Below are 19725 nucleotides of genomic sequence, written 5' to 3'. Positions count from 1 at the left end.
ACAATGTATCACTGAGAGTTAATATACATATAAGCAATCAGTCAAGTATGGGAATACTTTTATCTACTTCGTGACAAAAAGGAAAGCAGCATTTCAATTTCATTCTCATCAAGGCATTGCAATGTTCTTTTATAATATTGAAGCAATACATCAGCAATCTCAAAGGCAGGAAAGGGTAATGGTTAAAAAAATTTAAATCAAAAGAGCTGTAAACATTTTAGAGAAAAAAACTTGCTAAATCAGCATTTCATAAAAATAAAGATAATAAGAAATTAATTAGAGAGCTTTCTTTTCTATAGTTAATTTTTTAAATGCAGTTTAACCCCCTTTTGGGAAGGGAACTATTTCAAAGGGTTCACTTTTGCACCCACCCCTGTCAAAGAAGGTCAGAAACACTCAAGTATAAAGTCACTGCACTGCTGTGGCACAAATAGTTTCTGCCGCTAAAATCAAACAAAGACCAATTAAACTAATCATAACGTTCCAGTGAACACAAGGAAGCTCACCTGGTATTTCTGGACTTCTTTCGTGAATTTTCAAATCTACTCAATTCTTGGTATTATAATTACCTTGACCAAAATACTGTGAAATTACTGCTCTGATCTACTAATGGCTGCAAAAATCAAGTCGTTGTGGTTTCATGCCAAGGGGCCATAGCAAGGTGGCGCAATGATTTCTGACACAGAAGACAACTTCTAAAAACTCAAAAGGGAAAATTAACGGGATGTGGTTTACATTGCCAAAGACTGTTCATTAATTACCAATTTAATCACTGCTGGAGGCATGACATTACAAAAATCTGGCTGAAAGTTCTAATAGATTATGAAGACCACCTAAGAAGAGTGACCAAGAAATGTACAAAACAATTAATACTGTTTCACTGCTATCAAAGACACTCAGATTATTTTACATCAAGTGAAGCAAAGGAATTAGTAGCTTCACAGTGCCACCACTAGGAACTGTAAATACAATAGCACACAATTAGTAATGCACATGTGACTTTTCGTTCAAGGCATATATCCTTGGGAAAGCCAGAACATGATAAGGAGAACAAAAGAAACATTAAAAAATGAAATGAATAAAGATTTAAACTCTACCCCTGTGCATGCTGAGCAATAACAGAATAGGCAATATAAAATACAGCTTTTAGTAATGGTGATATCATCCTGGGATGTTCAACACTGCACTGAACAGCCATATGGAAAATGTCTATGCCCATTAATAGCCCCATAAAAGGAGTGTTCCTAATGCTAAAATACCCAGTCTTGGCTTCATGCATTCACGGCAGTCTCAAATAAATAAGACTTTTGAGGCTAGGGGTTTGTGGCCACATAATAGAAAAGATGCTTGAGATCCCCCCCCCCACAATGCTTGTTTTGTGCAACTTTGAAGATATGCTAGTAAGCTAATAATATGTTTTCCAAGAAGTCTAGTAGCTATTGTTAGGATAGCAGGCTTCACATCAACTTAAATTTAAACATAATAGATAAACTATTATTTAAATCATAATGAATAAAAACCACTGCCCTGTATAGAGGCACTTATGCTGAATAGAGGAGTACATCAGCATTCTTTTATAAAATGCAACTATAAAAAAAGATTAGCTATATATTTAAAGTCTTACTGGTCTGAAACGGATTATGTACATTAAATCTTTTGTCAATTGTGTTGGAGTAAGAAATAAGGAATATATTTTCACTTTGTGCCCTGGGTGTAGACATTCCAGCTCATACAGAGAATAAAAATCCCTAAATAAGACAAAATTCTTACTCTCTATGTTATTAAAGGTTTTAGATTTCTTTTTATAATAATTGATGTTCTTTTAAAATTATAAATGCAAAGTTACCTACTTCTTTCTAATAAGAGAACAAACAATATGTGTCATTAGAAAAAATAAAAATTTTTAGCTTGATCTTAATTTTAAAGCTTGAATACTAGAGGTTAATTAGTTATTTAAATGTAACATAGCCAATATCCATAAACATGCAAGCATACTCTTATATACATTTTTATGATAAGACATGCTTAGGACACACACACACACACACACACACACACACACACACACACACACATACATGAAAACTATGGGAAAGTTTCTATCAGAGATTACCAACATGATGTTTAGAGTTTTTTACCAATTAGATGGTAACTGTTTCTTTGATTATCTGGAAAAGATCTAGTGATCTTATCTAAATCTGCTACAATTATCAGCACAACAGATCAGTCCCATTTAAATCAGTATTTTCCAATTAACATCAAAAGTACAAGGTTGCTGTTGCACTCTTTCCTATCAACAAAATACCTGTTAAAGGTTTAATTCGAAAAAGGGTAGCTTGCAGTCTTTTGGTTCTTACCAAATAAGACATTTGGATTCATTACTAATGACCAGTTAAAAAAAAAAAACCCACTGTATCTTTGTTGATTACTGATCTTTGCAGTTAACTAACAACTGACCAAACTGAAATTCCCTTCCCATATACACAATTTTCTTTAGAGGATTCAAATACTCCTGCAAACCTTTAAAGACAGACACCGCAAACTGTCCAGGACTTCCTGCTGCCTTGCAGTTTAATCCTGCTAAGTGAGGGTGGGCTCCTATACCAACTAACTGTAATGGATCACTCACTATGCTTGCAGATTAAACACTAGGGAAAAATTTCAAGTCTGTTTAATAATAATGTAATTCTTTGTTGATCTTTCTTTCAAAAAAGATTCCAGGTATCTAACAACTATCTTGCAAACCATATTCTTATGCTACATAATTTATAATTGAAAGAACTAAAAACAAACATGAAAATTCAGATTAAGTGATCAGACTAATTAGATTCAAAAATCATCCCAATTCCATTTTTAGACTTTCTATTTATAAAATAGATTTTATTCTTTCTTGAAAATATAAAGGTTAACAATTAAAACTATATGGCATCCTTCTTCTGATAGGTTCAAAGTACTTCATAAATATCTTGATAACAATTCCAAGGAATATGGGTGGCAGTCATCCCATACTCTTAGAGTGTACTGATCCTAAGCTTTAGTACATCAAATGCAAACATCTCTTTCAACTATCTGTACAATTACATGAGCAGTATTAAATGCAATGGTGGATTTATTAAATGTATTTTTTAAAAATCAATTATATTATAACAGTAATAAGCATAAGAATCTGAAATAGACTACCTTATTAAATTCTATTTGTGCATTTCATGGGAAAAAGGTGTTTGAGCAAATTGATTAATAAAAAAAAATAATTAAAAGGGAAATATTTTCTTGAAAAAAGGTATTACATTTTTCTCAGAGTTGAGTTTAAATACATAACCAAGGAAGCTTTTTTGGATTATATAATGCTAGACTGTTGAAAAACCTGTCAAACCCTTGAGTTGTACTTAGAAAAAATTATTTTAAGTACATGTGAAAACAAAACAAACATCACACATAAAATTTATATTAGTAAAATGTAACATATGAAAATCTTCACAGGACAAAAGGAATAGGAAGCAAAGAAATATAAATCACAGAGATTCAGAGCAATAAAATATACCTCCTATAGAAAAATGATGTCAGGAAACACCTGAAACAGGTTAAACAAATGTTTAAAGGTACAGAGATACAAATAAATAATGTAAACTACTTTGCCTAAAAAAGATCTAAATACATTACGTACTTGTAGCAAGTTCTCATTAAAACATGCAATGGTAGTCTTCACAAAAATTAAGAGAAATTATAAGGTTTAGAGTATCTGTGTTTGGGAGTTCCCTTTTAAGAGAAATTACAACCCAAATATTTCCTGAGGATAACTTAAGTAGAGTCTGTACATAAGAATCCACCAGATAATATTATCAAGAATCGTCTTCAGTGCCTTAGAAATTGTTTCCTAGCCTTCCAAGTTAAAGTTATACTAATTTATATAAGAGGAATGTTTGGTTAGAGTGGTGTGATTCGAGGCAGAGTTAGAAGCTGAGCTCTCTTAAGACGCCCCAGAATACGGGAAGAGCAGGTATGTGCAAGGATTTTGTGTGTACGCATTATAACAATAGAAGAAAGTATAATGCAGAATTCAAGAATAAGAACAAAAGGATGATACAGGGAACCATGAGGCCCAAAGTGGCAAATGTCATCTCTATAACTGATTTGAGAAAGGGGAACCCTTTAACTTTCTCTAATAATGATAATCAATTCTGCTTTAAAGATCTTCAAAGCGATAATCTCTTCTCCTGGTTACCAAAAAAACTCCTTCTAGCAACCCACATTTTTCATGTTTAAGCTCATGTTTTTATTAGTCGACACTCAGAAGACATGAAAAATAGACTGTCACTATTCCCTCTCTTCATTTATTCATTGAACAAACATTTACTTAGTATTAATACTTGGTGCTGGGGATACAAGGTTCTTGTACTTTCAACAGTTGATAGTTGAGTGGGAGAAAGAGGTGTATAAATGGATAGTTAGATGGGATAAATGTGGCAGTAGTTATATATACAACATATAAGAAAAAGACACAGGAAGAAGAATTAACTCTACTGCGAGAAGCCAGGACAGAGGTGCTCACAGAAGTGATTTTCCTAACAAGGGAAGAAAGGCACTTCAGGGAGAATAGCAAATGCCTGAAATAGGAATGAAAGTATATGCTACATTCTCTCTGCAAGCAACTTAGTCGAGATGGATTGTAGAGAGTCAAAAATGGGAAAGAGGTGAGAAATGAGGCTAGAAAGGGAGGATACAGGATTTGCAAGGACTTTATATGAGGCCATATTGAGTACTTTGGAAGTTTATTCTCTTGGGTAAGCGGGAGTTATCAGAAAGAATTTGAGCCTTCATATACTCAAATTAGTACTTAAACTATTTTCCAGTTTTCTCTTTATATTATATAAGCCTGCCTTTCCTTAAAAGTAGATCTTTGCTTTCAATCCTTTAACACTTCTGTGAATCCTCTTAAATTCTCTCTCTCAATCCAGAACTAGATACGAACTAGATACCTCAAAAGGAGGTAACCTGCACTGAGTACACAGACGTTGTCCTATGCAGTGCAGGCTTCTATTTAAGTACTCTAACATCAATTATTAAAATAGCTCTACTCATTCTTCTTAGTATTCATCAGAAGGTCCTAGGATAGTTGTATAGAAACAAAGTTTAGAAGGATAAAAAAATTGCTGAAGAAGTCCTAAATCAGCAGTCTCTTAAGAGTAAGTAACTAAGCTCTTCAGTAAACTCTTAAAGATCTAAGGTCAGTGTCTCATTTATTCAAGACTTGAGGTCACTCCTGGGTACCACCATTTTTTTTTTTTTTAACTCATGGGAATTCTCAGTTAAACTAAGAACACACAAAGCAGTGGGTAGCAGCAGGTATATTTCTCCCTGACAGCAACTGGACTTAGTACCAAAGCACACAATATAAAGGGCAAGATAATTTACAATGAATTTAAAAATAAGAACACACTAAATTAAGGCACAAATTAAAGAGCATAAGGAAGTGAAAATAGTAGCAATCAGTTCACTAAATTAGATGCCAGCTTTTTTTTTTTTTTTTTAAGTCAGACCTGCTTTTTATTTACCAGAAGTCTTTTGATCTCTCCAGAGTGAAAGGAATGCCTGACACTTAAGTGGGGATGGCATTAGTCATGGTTCTCTTACCCTCTCCACCATGGACACCTATGAATCTGAATGTCACGTGGGAGTAAATTTTTTATTTTGGCCTCCATATCACAAATTGAAAAATAGATTTAGAGAGATTAAGTAATTTCCCGTTTTAGTATCACTTAAGTCACATTCAGCTGCTCCAGAGATGAAATTTGGTATTTTCTCTTTCAGTTTTGTCAGCCAAGTTGGCCATACTACTTTTCCAAAATTATGGACAGTACTCCTAAATAATTCCAGTCTGTATGTACAAGAGCTACCAGAAATGATAAAGAAAATGATCAAATTAAAAACGCTACTATGTCCTTGGAAAAGATATCATTCTGATTATCAAATTGCATACTAAATTGAAAATATGAAAAGCAATGGCAAGGTCTAACTTCTTTTGTGAAACTGGACTCCTCTGACATTTTACATTTTCTTTCTTAAATCGTTTCAATATATAAGTCCCACAGAGTACTGGGTATCAAAACTAGAGCAATAGTCCCAGAATGTACTATTTAGTTCATGGAATTGATGTTCTTCATAACTCATCTATATAGGGTTTGACTTACTTGAAAAATGAGTAATAGTAGAATGCGCAAGAAAAATTTTATTTTTTATTTTATTTTCTTGTTTTTTTTGGGGGGCGGGTAACCAGGTTTATTTATTTTTAATGGAGGTACTAAGGATTGAACCCAGGACCTTGTGCATGCTAGGCACACACTCTACCACTGAGCTACTATACTCTCCCCACTGAAAGTTTTTAAATTGAGCTTAAACTATAACTGAGAAGAGGCTGCAACAATATCTTCCATGGCACATGCCCTTCTTACAATGTGACTTTGACGCTCCTCCATTGCGTGGTAGCATGTGTGTCTCTGCTACTTCAACCTGGGTACAGTTTGTTGGCTGCTTAAGCCAACAGTATGGCAAAAGTGATGCCATGTGACTTTTAAAGCTAGATCATAAGAATGCATAAGAGGGTCTATCTTACTCTCTTGGGACACTTGCTGTTAGATCCAGCCACCATGCTGTGAGAAAGCCCATACTAGCCCAAGTGGAGAGAATATATGGAGAGGCCACGTACAGTTATTCCAACTGATAGTCAAGCACAGGTCCTAGCTGAAAACCAGCCCCAGAAATTGTAGAACAGAAACAAACAATCCTCCCAGTGTCCTATCCTAATGTTTAACTTATAGAATCTGTGAGTACAATAAATGGTTATTTTATATCAATAAGGTTTTCAGTGTTCTTTTATGCAGCAGAACATAACCTGAAAGAGGGAAAGTATCTTTGGGACTGTCTGAAGCAGAGTTTCATAAGCAATAAGGTACAACTTTGGGTACGTGGGAAATAAATGCAATAAAGTAACCAGCCGGGCATGCGGCTAGCTAGCTATGCAGCAGAGAGCTGCTCTTCCTGAGAAAAAGAAATGTAACAACTAATAAATGAATATAAGACAACAAATCCAAGTCACATCAGTGGCAAAGGAACAGTGAGATATTTTGTGAGATATCATGATTATCATTTATCAAATAGTAGTCATCAAGAGTTTCATGTCCTCTCAATGTAAACAGAACTGCTATTATTGAATTTGCCATTTATCTCACACCTAGGCATCAACTGTAAAAGTGAAGGGTTCTTTCTGCATCTCTGTTCTTAAAACATACACATACACACACACATACATCTTAGAGATACTGAAACAAAGCACTAGTTTAAATGAAAACAGCTTTATGGTCAAGTATGTTAGTATGTTTAGGTATGCTAAGAATACAATATATTAAAAATATCTTTTTTGGATTCCAAAAATTTCTCCAGTTTAATATATTTATCTAAACATATCATATTTTTAAAACAGAAAAAAAAAAACCTCTAGACACCATTTGTTACACTATCCCTTAGGGATAAATATTAATAATTTGGATTATTTTCCTTCCTGTCCTTTTCAATGCATTCAAAAACACAGCCTCTATTATTTCAAAATGGAGTTAGTAACCCATATACTATTTTATATCTTTTATATCTTTCTTTTTGTACAAAATGACATTCTGAACATTTTCCTTTCAATAATCTTTCAAAACATTACTGAATAATTTTTAATGGCTACATAACAAGTATATATATTTGTTATAATTTATTTGATCATTCCCCTGTTTTTAATGATTGTTATTTTATAACTTTTGCTATTATAAATAACATTATGATGAAAACCTACATATTTATCTTTGTTAGTGGTATTATTGGGTAAAATGGAACGAGCCTTTCTTGATGAAGTCTACTCGCTTTCCAGAAAGGTATAGTAAGTTATATGCCACCAGCAGTGTAAAAGAATATCTAACTCAATGAAACATCATCACCATCATGTTTCTTAAAGTCCAAGTTGTATATTTTACAGATGCAGAAGATGTCACAGACATAGAATAAAAGATATTTTAGCAATTAACTTCTGATGTTGAATTCACACTAATATTATTTAGCCAGAAGTTTAAGTTTTATTTATGGGAAATTAGAAGTATAAGTAAAATTACTGGTGCCTTAAATAGAAGAGATGACTAATAAAATATTTGTTGAAAGTTTAAAGTAACAAATAAATAAATTGAATGAAAGAATAATCAGCTTTAAAAGTCAGGATACTTGAATTCTAAGTCTAGTTTCCCACTGTCTGCAACTCTAGGTAAATTTAAACACCCTTTCCTAACTCATTTTCTTAACCTCTACATTAGACACAAAAATAATACCTATTTCTATTTCACAAGGATGTCGGAAAAATAAATAAGAAGGAAATATAACACAATGCTTTAAAAACATAATCACTGAAGTCAAATTGCCTAGGTTTAATTATTGGCTCTGTTACTTATTAGCTGTGTGACCATAGGCAACTTGTTAACTTGCTTGTGTGTCAGTTTTCTCAACTACAGAGATAACTGTTTTGAAGATTAAATGAGAAAATCCATGTGAAAGCACTTTGAATCCTGTCTGACACACGGTAAGTGCTCAATAAACATTATATGAAAATTATTAATATATGTAAAATTTACACATAGGTAAAGTAATTGCTTTTGAAAAATCTACTTGGCAGATAGATCATTTAAATCTCAGGTATTCTGAATTTAAAAATACAGAGCTATAAATTTTCCATAACTTACGGAGCATGAAAGAATTGTGAAACAAAGTTCATTACAAATAAAATACAGTATCAATTAAATAACTTTCTTTTTAAAGAGAATATTATTTCTGTGGCTCTTCACTTAACCAGATCCTTCTCACCCATCAAATCTTAGCTCAAATGCCCCCTCCTCAAATCACTCCTACCTACTCCAATTATCCTCTACTGCATCATGTAGGTTTCACACTTTGTAGTTAACTTAATTATTCATTATTACCTGTCACTTTTGACCGAAATGCAAATTCCATGAGGGAAGAACCTTAGACTTTTCTGTCACCATAAATATACTCACTTCCGACACTCAATAAATATCTGGCAAACAACCAAATCAAGCAATTGATGATGTAACAGATGGCTAGGCACTGAAAGAGTTGGTACAAGGGCTACAAAAGTTCTTCCTTAGAAAGCGTGGCAATCTAGATCAGTTTCTCAAACATTTTTATCATGACCTACAGTTAAAAACACATCTTATACCAAATCCAGGAAGCACACATACCACCTAACTAAAACAAGTCTCACACAAAAATACTATGATGTGTGATCAATTCTGATGTTTATTTCATTCAAATGTTCTACTCCTTTTCATTGAAAATAAAATTATTGTAGCCCACTAAACCAATTTTACATGACATTATTGTATAAAGACTTGAAGTCTGCATATTGTACAGCACAGGAAACATAATCAATATTCTATAATAACTTTAAATGGAGTATAATCTATAAAAATATTGAATTACTATGTTGTACACCTGAAACTAATATTGTTAATCAACTATACTTTACCTAAAGAAAAAAAATAATAAAGAAAAAAAACTTTAAGTCTGAAAAACAATGCTCAAGGTCAGAGGTTATTAAGCTGGTATCTGAAAGGTATTTTAAAAAGTATGCATGGGAAGGAAGAAATAAAAATGCCTTTGTTCCTAGATGATATGATCCTCTATGTAGGAAATCTGAAAGAATTGAATGACGGGGGGGGGAGGGGCAGCATGGAAAACCTCTCCAGGAACTAGTAAGGTTGTAAGATACAAGGTTAATATGCAAAAGTCAGTTGCTTTCCTATATACCAGCAATGAACAAATAGAATTTGAAATTAAAAACACAGTATCATTTACCTTAGTACCCCTCAAAATGAATGTTTTTGACACAGGAGCAAAAGTAGCACAATGGAGCAAAAACATGTCTTTTCAACAAATGATGCTGGAACAACTGGACGTGCACATGCAAAAAAAAGTAATCTAGACACAGACCTTACACCCTTCACAAGAATTAACTCAAAATGGATCACACACCTAATGTAAAACACAATACTGTAAAACTCCTAGAAGATAATATAGGAGAAAACCGAGATGACTGTGGGTATGGTGACACCATTTTAGATACAACACCAAAGGCATGATCCATGAAAGAAATAATGGATAGTCTAGATTTCATTAAAGTTAAAAACTGCTCTGTGAAAGACAAGATGGAGAGAATGAGAAAACAAGCTATAGGCAAGGAGAAAATATTTGCAAAGATACATCTGATAACAGACTGTTAACCAAAATAAACAAAGAACTCTTAAAACACAACGATAAGAAAATAAACAACCTGATTTAAAAATAGGCTAGTGGGGAGGGTATAGTTCAGTGGCAGTGTGCGTGTTTAGCATTCACAAGGTCCTGGGTTCAATCCCCAGTACTACTATTAAAAAAAAAAAAAAGCCAAATTACCTACCTCCTTAAAATAAATAAGTTAAATAAAACTAAAAAAAAAAAAAAAACCAAAACCTAATTACTTGCCCTTCCTGATAAGCCAATGACCTTAACAAATACCTCTCCAAGGAAGATTTACAGATGGCAAATAAGCTTATGAAAAGATGCTCTATATCACATGTCATCAGGAAATTAAAACAATGAGATACCACTACACACCTATTAGAATGGCCAAAATCCAGAACACTGACAATATCCAAAGCTGGTAAGAATGTAAAATACAAGAACTCTCATTCATTGCTGGTGGGAATGAAAAGTGGTACAGCTACTTCAGAAGACAGTTGGTGATTTCTTACAAAAGTAAACATACTCTTACCATAAGATCCAACAATTGTGCTCCTTGGTATTTATCCAAAGGAGTTGAAAACCTTAAGTCCACATGAAAATCTGCATGTAAATGATTACAGCAGCTTTATTCATAATTGCCAAAACTTGGAAGCAACCAAGATGCCCTTTAATAGGTGAATGAATAAATAAATGTGGCACATCCAGACAGTGGAATATTATTCAGCACTAAAAAGTGAGCTATCAAGTCACAAAAAGACATGAAGGAACCTTAAATGTATATTACTAAGTGAAAAGAAGGCAATCAGAAAAGGCAACATACTGAGGTTCCAACTATATGACATTCTGGAAAACATGAAAATTAAGAAGACAATAAAATTATCTGGCTGCCAGAGGTTGGGGATGAGGGGAGGGATTAATATGTGAAACACAGTGGAATTTTAGGGCAGTGAAAATACTCTGTACGATATTATAATGATGGATGTGTCATTAACATTTGTCCAAATTCACAAAATATATAACACAAAGAGTAAATCATAATGTAAACTATGGACTTTGGGTAATAATGACATGTCAATGTAAGTTCATCAGTTTTAACAAATGTACCACCTTGGTGGAGAGTGCTGTTAAGGAGGGAAGCTATACATGTGTGGGTGCAGGGGTATATGGGGAAGCTCTACACCTTCCCCTTAATTCTGCTGTGAATCTAAAACTGTTCTTAAAAAAAAAAACTTAATTAAAAAAAAAAAGAACGTGCAGTTTTATTTACATGTAAAATTAGGACTAGGGCAGGGTTGTCATAATTTTCAGATTCATGAAGAGGTTCATGTCCCCCCAGATCTAAGGGCTTCTATTACTGTATGTTCATTATTATCTGTGAGGTACCACACAAAAATACGTATAAAAATATAGTTTAAGTTGGGGGAGCCGGTGACTGATGGAAAAAAGCACTGACCCTGGAGTCCAATAAGTCTCAGGTTCAAATCCTGAATTCATCATTTACTGACTGCAACCTTGTACAAATTACCTTAAGTATCAGCCTCAATCCTCTTATCTAAAAAGGAGTTTGAATATCTACTTCATGATGCTACATAAAATAAAAATTACATAAAACATCCATTATCATGCCTGGAATGTATGACAGGTATTTCAAAAAATGGTAGGCATCATTGTTATAGTCTAATACTGCCAAATAAATTGACTTCCACGGAAAAAATATCATCTTAAGCAAAGCACAACTAAATTACAAAATGTAAATTAAAAAAATAGACTATTCAATATAGGTGGAAATTATATTCTAGGATCTTCCTTTTCCTCATAGCTAACACTGCTGTGTAGGAATAATTATGACATGATCTTCCAAGTAAGAATTTATCAGTTCAATAAACATACCAAGTTCTCACAGTACATAAAATCTATGGAAAAGTCATCTATCAAAATAAATAAATTAGTCTCCTCACCCCCATGATTATAACAAACAATGCATTTTTTTTTTTTTTAAACCAATGTTCCTCACATCACTTAGCTGCCTGTTGCAGGGTGGTGTTGCTGTGCTGGTATTCTGCTTATTCCCTGCCTTTAAAGCTGCATCTCTTCTTGCTTGCTCAAGAAGAACTCTTGCTCTTTCCTTAAGTTCTTCTTGTCTGGATAACATTCGATGCTTAAAAGCAAAGATAGAGAATTAGAAGCCAAAAAAAAAAAAAAAAAAAAGCATGCAATCTACTTTTGTAAACTAATCAATGGTTACACAATCTTTCAAAATAAAAGACTGCAGCTTTATGAAATTACCTACAGAAAATATTAATGTTGACTAGAAGCTGTGGAATGAATACATACATTTTGACTAAAAGGAAATAGATCTTTACTGGCTAAAACTTGGGTTAAATTTAACTACATTTTTATTAGAACATATTCTCATAAGGTATGAGGTCCATATACATATTATACACATTCTTCAAATTTGCTAATCACAGTATAATCTGTCAAAGACCTTTTTAAAAGTTCTGTTTTATTTTTACAGTCATACAGAATTGATAACACTTAAGTGTCTTCCAAATTTGCATTTTGAATGATTTTAAATATCGGTGGCAACAATTCTTTAAATTCTTGACAATATAACGTTTATAGAAAACTCAAAGCTATCATATTTTGCTTTAAAAAAAGTAATACTGGTTTTCTTTAGGGCTCACTTTCCTTACAACAATTAACCGTATCAAGATTGAAACAGTATTTTCCTGGATTAATTTGTACTTTTTACAATATATGTTTGGAGAATAATAGATTACCAATGGAAATCAGCTCTTAAATGGTGATATTTATGTTTTAAAATAACAATTTTAAACCTTTCTCTGTAATTTTAAGCAAAGATTATCAGAAGAAAAAAAAACCTTTTGTAATTATGTATGGTAATGGATGTTAACTTGGCTTATTGTGATCAATTTGTAATTGATACAAATATCAAATCACTGTCATACATCTGAAACTACTATGTGAATTATACCTCAATTTAAAAAATATTTAAAAAGTTAAAAATTAGCAATCTTAGTACCCAGAGATAATTACTGTTGAATCATGCTTTTTTCTACTTCACATTCTATTGTGAGCATTTTCTCCTGCCCTTAAATATTTCTTTGCAAACATGATTTTAAATTGTCTACCTAGCATTGTATTAACACGAACACATCATACTTTATTTAACTTGTCTTATACTATTGGATATTTAGGTTGTTTATAATTTTTCACTCTCATAAACAGTGCTTTTAAGAACATCTTTATATGTGAATTGTTGTATACAGTTCTGATGATCTTCTTAGGAAAAAGTCCAGAGGAAAAATCTCATGAGATAAACATATTTAAGGGATTTGATATAATTGTTGATTTTACATCTGGGCTATAATTATTTTCAGTGCTGTTATGGTAAAAAATGAAGAGATATTATGAGCATAAAGTTTAGGAATGTAGATTTTGAAGACAGACAAGGTTGGTTTTGAATTCAAACTTTAAACATTTATTATGTGATTTTAAGGCAACTTTGTAAATCTCAGTTTTCCCATGTATATAATAAGCTTCAACCACTTACCACGTAGGTTGTAAAGTCTGAGATGTGTGTAAGACATATAATGGTCATCATATGTTTTAGCCACTCATATGGGCAACACTATGACTTTGTTAAGCTTATACAGCCATATTAAATTATCAAATTTCCTCTAGTCAAATGCAATTAATTATTAGAGTTTCTAAGAAAGAACTCTGTCAATTAAATTCTAACCTACTGTTTAAGTAACATCTCGATTTCAGAGAAGTTAAAATGTAAAAAGATGTGTATCTTAGAATTGATGAAATACAGTGTACAAAAGAAAAAAATCAGATTTTTAATTGTTCAAATTTTAGCTGCTATATATAAGAAAAAAATCTACCAAGTAGTAGCACTTACACTATAATTTTTGGTATCAGACAGTAAATACTTTGCCAAAAAATCTTTAAATTTGCCCTAAGCAATATTCTAACCAATAAACCAACGGCCAACAAGCAAACATATACGGAGTTGTAGACAGATGCTGACTGTATCAGTCTGTGCATTTCCTGTACATCACTTAAATAATCTGAATAGAATCACAGCATGACACAGTTTGAGATCTAAAAGGGCTCTCAGAGATTATTTCATTTAACATAAGTGAAAAATAAGATTTAAAGAATTTAAATGGCTGGTTAATGTGTCACATTGGTAATTACTGACAGAGCCAAGATGAGAATCCAGGTTTACTGAGCATTTTAAACTTTTAAATACTAATCAATTTCTAGACTTAACTAAACACATTTACCTTAAAAACTCAGTTTATAAGAAAAATCTGTATTGAAATTCAAACTTAGGCTCACCAAATTCTGCAACTGACAATCACTGGATGTTTACTGATTATCTACTATATATAGACACTATGATATCCTGAAAGTTTAGGTACTTAGAACCTTTGACTTGAGATTTTTGATTAGGAGAACAGGGGTTGCTTTGTTAGTTACTATTTTTCTTTGATTCTAAGACGCACATTTTAACACCTCTGAAATCTTAAAATTGATGACATCTTATAATCTCTGTCATACAGGTAGTAGTCAAGACATAGCTGTCAATGCCTACATATGCATGTGCTTGATAATTCTGGTGGCATGACCGCAATTTCTTGATGTTTCAGTCAACAACCATTTGAGTACTATTTGAGAATGGAACATAACTCCAGGTTATTGTCTGAAAATCTTTTGTTGGGACCTACGAGTAAGGTTAAGAAAGTGCTATTATCAGTGAGTCCCACAGAGAAGAAAATCCCAGGACAACTGTGGAGAGATGCTGTAATTCAGAGGTTCTCAACCTTTTTGGTCTCTGAATCCCTTTATGTGCTTAAAAATTGAGGATTCCTAAAAGCTTTTACTTAGGTGGGTTATATATCTTTATATATATAGAGAGAGATTTGTCATTTTAGAAATTAAAACCAAGACATTTAAAAATATTTATTTATACATTCCTTTAAAATAAATATAATAAACCCAAGATGTTAACATATTCTAATAAAAATAACTACATTGAAAATAAAACTAAGTGAGAGAAATGGCATTATTTAATATTTTTTGGAATTCAGTCTTTAATATCTGACTTAATAGAAGGCAGCTAGAAACTCACATCTAATTCTGTATTCAATCTCTTGAGATACCACAAAATATGTAGCCTCCAGAAAATGCCACTGTACATTTGTGAGAAAATGAAAGTGAAAAAGGTAAATAATGTTTCAGTACTATTATGAAAATAGTTTCAACTTTGGAGTCTCTCTGAAAGTCTTGGAGAGCCTCAGAGGTCCCCAGATCATACTTTGAGAACTACTGTTGTAACATCATGCTTTTGATGGTACAGAGGACAACACTATGTTGAAAAACAGGAACACCAACAACTCTATACCAAAATGATTCAAGAAGAGTCAGATTCTAAATTCTACGATAATTATACCTTAACCAGTTTATTTTGCTAACAAACTCCTTTTTACATGCACATAAGAGCATTACGTGATTAAAAAATCCATGCCTAAATAAGTCTAAAAGAACTATTTCAATAGGTATAAAACAAAAATTCTATGAGATAAGAAAACCACATATCATAGTTTATTGGCAGTGTTTTTCTTTCTTTGTGGTACATAAAACAATAGTATATCTTATCATTGATGGTACCACAGATTCAATTAAATGCAGTAAATATTGTAAGGTCCAATCTCTGCCATATTCCCCTCATGGGGAGAAATCTGAATGTTACTGTGATTTTAAACCACAACTAACGATGGGACTGAAAATATCAATTGCAATACAACTAAAATATTTGAAGAAAATGCTTTAAATGAGAAATATTTAATTTGGCATTGTACATTTCCAGGATGACATTCTTACTAAATGGAATACTGAAATATCTTTGACTTACCTATAAAATACTGTTTTTATGAAAGGTTAATAACATTTTTATTTGAAAAGTTTAACATTCTTTATTCTTCAGTCTTGAAATTGGGATTTATTTATAGGCTTAAAGTATTATATCACAAACTTATATGAAGTTTATGGTGCACTTCTGGTTTTTCTAAAATGGGAAATTATACTTCATCTTTAATCATCTGTAAAGTGTTCCATGAATACAAAAAGAAACAAACAAACAAAAAAACAGAATAACTATTTACTAAATATATGTATCCATCATTCTCACTCACTTACCTGGACTGTTTTTGCCAAGTGATCTGCATGATTTAAGGTGGTTCTATCAGCATCTGGATCAGACTCTGTCTGCCTCAGTGAAGTACGTTTTTTCTTCGCAAGGTCTGCATCTCTAGTGTATGAGTATCCAAGTTTAGAAGTGGGAGATAAACTTGGTTTTTTGACAGGTGATTCAGGATCTGATCTGCATTCTAAGGGTCTGGAATTCTCTGATTTTTCTTGTTCCAAGTTACTACTGATGTCTAGAGTCTGAAGCTTTTGCTCATTGGTCTCGTCACAAATAAAGGGTGGAGACACATCCTTCTTCTTATCACTAACGTATAAGTCACTTAATTCTAAAGTCTCAGTTTTCAATAGTCTCTTCTTGCCTAACAAAGCTTGTGCGTGGTTTGAATCTGTACTGTAACACATTCCAGGGTCATCTGATCCTGAAGTCCTTCCAGAGCTCTGCTGGGACTTTTGGGGTTCTGTGTCACTTTTAGTCCTGCGACAGTAAGGGGAGGCTGTGCTTGGACTGAGATGATCATCAGGAGTCTGGTGTTCACTTTCTGACTCTCCAACTCCACTATCATTTACAAATACAGAGTCATCCTGTGATAAGAAGTCCACCGCTCTGCTGGGAGGCTGCTGCAGTTCAGGCGCCCGCTTCAGATCACTAAGCTCTGCGTAGAATTTTTCTTGATCAACAGAACTGTTTGTATCTGTTTCATAGTTTCCAACTTTATATGTGCTTTTACTGCTGTTTTCTTCTATCTGAACAACATTTAGTTCTTGGCCACTGAAGTGTGCCCTTATTTGATAGAGATAAGTCATAACAGTCAGTTTGTCAGGAATTGCTAATAAAACCATATCGGAAGGTTCCAATAACCTGGAAATTCCTATGCTGGCAAATCCATCATATGCCTTCAGAGGAAGGAAAAACAAAAGATATATTGAAGAGTTCAGACAATCCATAAATTTTAATTTTTTAAAAAAGAAATTTAAAATATCACCACTACCCTACATATTTTACAAACAGCAAAAACAGCAAAATAATGGATGTTAACTAGATTTACCGTGGTGATCATTTCACAGCATATACAAATATTAAATCATATTCAACACTTGAAACTGATATGTGACAGGTCAATCATACCTCAAAAAAAGTTAAAAACATAAATGAAGTTACCATAAAAAACAGGAAAATTTTAATGGATTTTTATTATTGTTGGAGGGTGTTTATGTTACTGACAGACATCATGCCACACGAGCAGAACAAAATTCCAAGTTAGAATTTGTAAAAGTAGAGTAGATGCAAGAGAAAAACATTTTTCTTAATTAGTAACAATTGAAATGTTCTTTTCCAGTACAGAAAATAAGCAAAAATGAGAATTAATGTAAAAGTCTTAGAACTGATTTTTGTGATAAAGAACTAAGGTATAAAGATACAATAATTCATCTAGAGCTTTATTATTCCTATCAACTTTTCTTTTCCCTGGCCATGTAATTGCAGTGATTTGTGAAGAAAAAGTACAACAAAAAAAAAAGTGCTATTTAAGTCTAGAAACATAGAAACATTTTTTAAATGTCCAATTAAAACTGATTTTCATAATGAGAAGAGTGAATTCATTTCCACTTCATCCATTTTGGAAAGAAATGTTTTGAGTAGTACAACCTAGTTCAGAATGTGAGGCTGCACTGCATTATTTCTGTTAGCCTTTAAATGACTGTGGCACATCAGGTTTTTCTAGTTTTGAAGAATCAAAGCTGTTTCTCAATTTACAATTAATTATTACTATCCTGAACTAACCTTTGAAAATAGCACTGTGTTGCTAGGAAGCATTAAAAATATGGCTAAAGGTAAATATACTCTTGGAAAAAGTAAGGACCCTCAAGTTATATTCTTGCTTTTGGATATAAAATGTCTAGTCTTTGTAACAACCTAGATGGAGGACCATAACTAGAAAAAAGTTTTCTAAAAATTATGTAACAATTCAGAAGGAATTAACTTACAAGTTAAAGTGCATTTCTACCTTGGAATTTAATCACTGTCTTGTATTCTTCCTGTACTTTAATAAATGTTGTGGAATAAGTAAGAAAGAAAATGAAAAATAAATTATGATATTAAAGCCTTTTCAATTTTCACAGCACTATGTTTCATAATTTAAGTACTGCAAAATATTTACTTGAGAGAATGGCTCAGTTGGTATGCATGTTTGGGCCTGTTTGTTACTTTACATATTTTAGGAAAATTAAAGTCATTTTCCTCCTCATGTGTCTTGACAACTTGACCGACAGACATCAATTGCAGACCGTCAGGAAAAGCGCCACAGGCAGTATTCTAAATACTTCCCAATTATCTAAAACACTGACATATTGGTTAAGATCAGATGTCACAGGTAAATGCTGTTTTTATTCAGCACTTTTTACAGACTTGGGAAAATGATTAGCTTCCTTGTGGAGAATCTCCTGCTGGTATTTTGCTTCATGTAGCAATTCATTTTATGTACACTAATTGCACTAAAACAACATTTAAAAACAAACCAGGTTTCTTGTAAGCGAGGTCAAGACTTTATAAAGGAATTTTCCTATAGGTTAACCTCTTCTGCTATGGTCAATCACCTACTGCCTTTTTAGCTGTTTGTGTGTGGAGAAAAAGAGGTTCTTTCAAAGAAAATGGTCTTATTCATTCCTAGATGTCATTTAATTGGTAAGGAGTCACTGCCAGTCATGGTGTGCATCTGCATGGAACTTAAGACACAGGCATTGTTTCTTGCACTGCTTTAAGTTCAATTAAGGGCAGATGGGGTTATCGGGAAGCACTGTGTGAAGCCGGAAATAAATCTGCAGGTAGCAACTGATACTCAATGTAGATATCAGGTAAGAAGTTGCAAAGTGATGACAAGGAAAGTATAACAATTATTTATTGAATTGTGCAATGAATAGGATCATCTACATTAAAATCCTTTTCAAAAAGCTGTAATTATCTGTCCTTTAAGATTTAATTGAGAAAAAATTTTAATGGGATATACTTCTCCTTGTAGTAACATGTGAATTCAAAGTATGCTTGAATTATTAAGTTCCTCACAAAATGTAAAGAAGTGTAAATTAAGCCCTAATGAGATTTCCCATACTCTTTAAAAATATATAGCTAGGTAAAATCAAAAATGTTTCCTTTTCAAAATCTCA

The 19725-nt window shown here is 32.7% G+C and overlaps 1 protein-coding gene across 8 annotated transcripts in view; it reads right to left on the bottom strand.

Annotated features, from left to right (window-relative positions):
* Positions 1-19725, bottom strand: part of EHBP1 (EH domain binding protein 1) — a 281810-nt gene that overhangs the window by 71302 nt on the left and 190783 nt on the right. For all 8 annotated transcript variants that reach the window (XM_074341201.1, XM_074341202.1, XM_074341207.1 and 5 more), the window contains 2 exons: positions 16558-17460; positions 12338-12481 (listed from right to left, as the gene is read on the bottom strand). In XM_074341201.1, the coding sequence (XP_074197302.1) occupies positions 12338-12481; positions 16558-17460 (1047 nt within the window). The remainder of the gene's footprint in view (positions 1-12337; positions 12482-16557; positions 17461-19725) is intronic.

Source organism: Camelus bactrianus, chromosome 15 (assembly GCF_048773025.1).
Source record: "Camelus bactrianus isolate YW-2024 breed Bactrian camel chromosome 15, ASM4877302v1, whole genome shotgun sequence".
Classification (NCBI taxonomy): domain Eukaryota; kingdom Metazoa; phylum Chordata; class Mammalia; order Artiodactyla; family Camelidae; genus Camelus; species Camelus bactrianus.
Note: the sequence above shows the minus strand (reverse complement) of the source record. Positions and strands in the feature narration are given on the sequence as shown.